The 2,239-nt window shown below is 38.9% G+C and overlaps 1 protein-coding gene across 1 annotated transcript; it reads right to left on the bottom strand.

The window, feature by feature from the left end:
• Positions 1–345: 345 nt before the first annotated feature.
• On the bottom strand, positions 346–1,542 carry LOC111378030. The gene is made up of 2 exons (XM_023001195.1): positions 756–1,542; positions 346–641 (listed from the first exon to the last, which is right to left on the bottom strand). The coding sequence occupies exons 1-2, from the start codon at positions 1,540–1,542 to the stop codon at positions 346–348; spliced, it is 1,083 nt and encodes a 360-aa protein (XP_022856963.1).
• Between the last annotated feature and the right edge of the window lie 697 nt (positions 1,543–2,239).

Genomic DNA, 2,239 nt, shown 5'->3' with positions numbered 1-2,239 from the left:
CAATTCTTGAAGTTCTTTTGGTGCCATTCTATACGGGGCCTTAGATACTGGCGCTGCTCCAGGAATTAAATCAATTGTAAATTCCACTTGCCTACCTGGTGGAATGCCTGGCAAATCTTCTGGGAACACATCTGCAAAGTCTCGCACAATATTAATATCGTTAACAGTTGCTTCTGTATGTTGAGAATTGATAATGTTAACTAAGAATCCCTGGCATGACTCCTTTCTTAACATCTTCTCCGCTTGCATAGCTGATATAAGACGAGGTAGGGACTTAAACTTTGCTCCAAAGAAATGAAACTCTTCCTCTCCTGGTCTATGAAATAGCACTTCTTTTTCATGACATCAAATGGTAGCATGATTAAGTCCTAACCAATCCATGCCTAAGATAACATCGAAGTCTTTCATTTCCAAGAGGTATAAGTCTGCCTCCAATATTTTCCCATCAATCTCTAACTTCCTAGACTTAGTCATCTGGTTTGTGCAAAGAGTTTTTCCTGACGGACTGCTAACCTCTAATTCATTATTTGTTCTCACAGATGCAAAGTTGGACCTAGTGACGAAGGATGCAGATATAAAAGAATTGGTTGCCCCAGAATCAAAAAGTACGTAAACGGGCACATTGGATAATAACAGAATACCTGTTTTTTGTAATTATAATGTTAGACTAGCAACCAAAGGACAGAAATGAAACGATATTTAGTCCTAGGTAAAAAGAACATAGGTAGTTATGTAAACAAAATATTAATAAATACCTGCTATCACATTCGGATCCTGCTCTGCCTCATGCTGATTCAGTGAGAAAACTCGGGCCTTTCCTTTCTTGTTTTGGTCTTGATCATCATCCTTCTTCTTTGGAGGCTCTGGACAGTTGAGAACGATGTGTCCGGGCTTACCACACCTAAAGCACACATTCTTCCCGAACCAGCATTCACCCATGTGGAGTTTATTACACTTAGGACATGGGGTAATACTTCCACTCGTCCCATCAATGCGAATTCCTATGTCTGGCCTTTTATTCTGCCAATTGCGTCTGTTCTTGTTTTGATCACTCCACTTCCTTTTCCCCAAAAACTCCTTACTCTGCTGGGCATACTGTTCAAATGAGGTCCTCTGATATGAAATAGCATGAGCCCTCTCCAACATTTCACGACATGAGGTGAAACGATGGGACATAATGATCATGCCGATCTCAGGGCGCAGTCCATTCTCGAACCTCCTAATCTTCTTAACTTCTGTATCCACCAAGTACGGGGCATACCTCGAGAGCTGCTCAAACTGTCTTTCATAATCAGTAAGTGACATGTTCCCCTGTCTGAGCTGCAGAAATTCTGATTCCTTGAAGTCCCTCAAAGCTTGTGGAAAATATTTTGCCAGCGCTTCGTCTTTAAACTGCTCCCAAGTCAGATTACGTTGCTGCTCTTCCGTCCTTGTACGTGAAACAGATTCCCACCAGTGACCAGCTGCTCCAATTAACATAAATTCTGCGCATAATACTTTCTGTGCATCCGTACAAGCAATGTGTCGAAATATGCGCTCCATGCCTCTTATCCACTCTTCGACAACCAGTGGTTCAGAATTACCGTCGAAAGTGGAAGGCTTGTACCTGCGAAACTACTCAACCACTGAGACAGCTCCGGGGGTAAAATGCGGTGCATTTTGTTGTGGCGGTGCATTTTGTGGTGGAGGTGCTTGATTTTGCCTGCTCAGCTCTTGTACCGCTCTTAGTAAATTGTGCATCAAATTCGTATGAGTAGGTGGTGCCATTTCCTAAAATTTAATATGAAGTTACAATCACATTTCAGCACTAAGTCTATCACGTTATACTTATTTTTATCGTAATACATATCATCAATTTAGTGAAAAAATAAATTGCACGTCTTAAAGATTTAGAAGTAGGCAATCTAAAATATTGAAATTATTGAAAACATCTAAGTGCATTCATTTTCTTACCCTTCTACATACCTTAGAGTCGTCGGAGGGTGGTCGATTGTGGTTGTTGAGTGCCAAAAATCGCTAGCATAATTAATAACCTTAATTTGACATTATCGTTAAATTCATAGGTTTTTCAGAAAATAAATTTTTTTTTTAAACAACGTCACGCAAGGAAAAACAGCTAGTAAAATATATATATATATTTTTTTTATTACACGTAACATTTAAAACACGGAAGTACAATATTCATATAACATCATCGAAATAATTATTATTATTAATTATATATATATATATATATTTT

The sequence above is a fragment of the Olea europaea genome, unplaced genomic scaffold (assembly GCF_002742605.1).
Source record: "Olea europaea var. sylvestris unplaced genomic scaffold, O_europaea_v1 scaffold176, whole genome shotgun sequence".
NCBI lineage: Eukaryota > Viridiplantae > Streptophyta > Magnoliopsida > Lamiales > Oleaceae > Olea > Olea europaea.
Note: the sequence above shows the minus strand (reverse complement) of the source record. Positions and strands in the feature narration are given on the sequence as shown.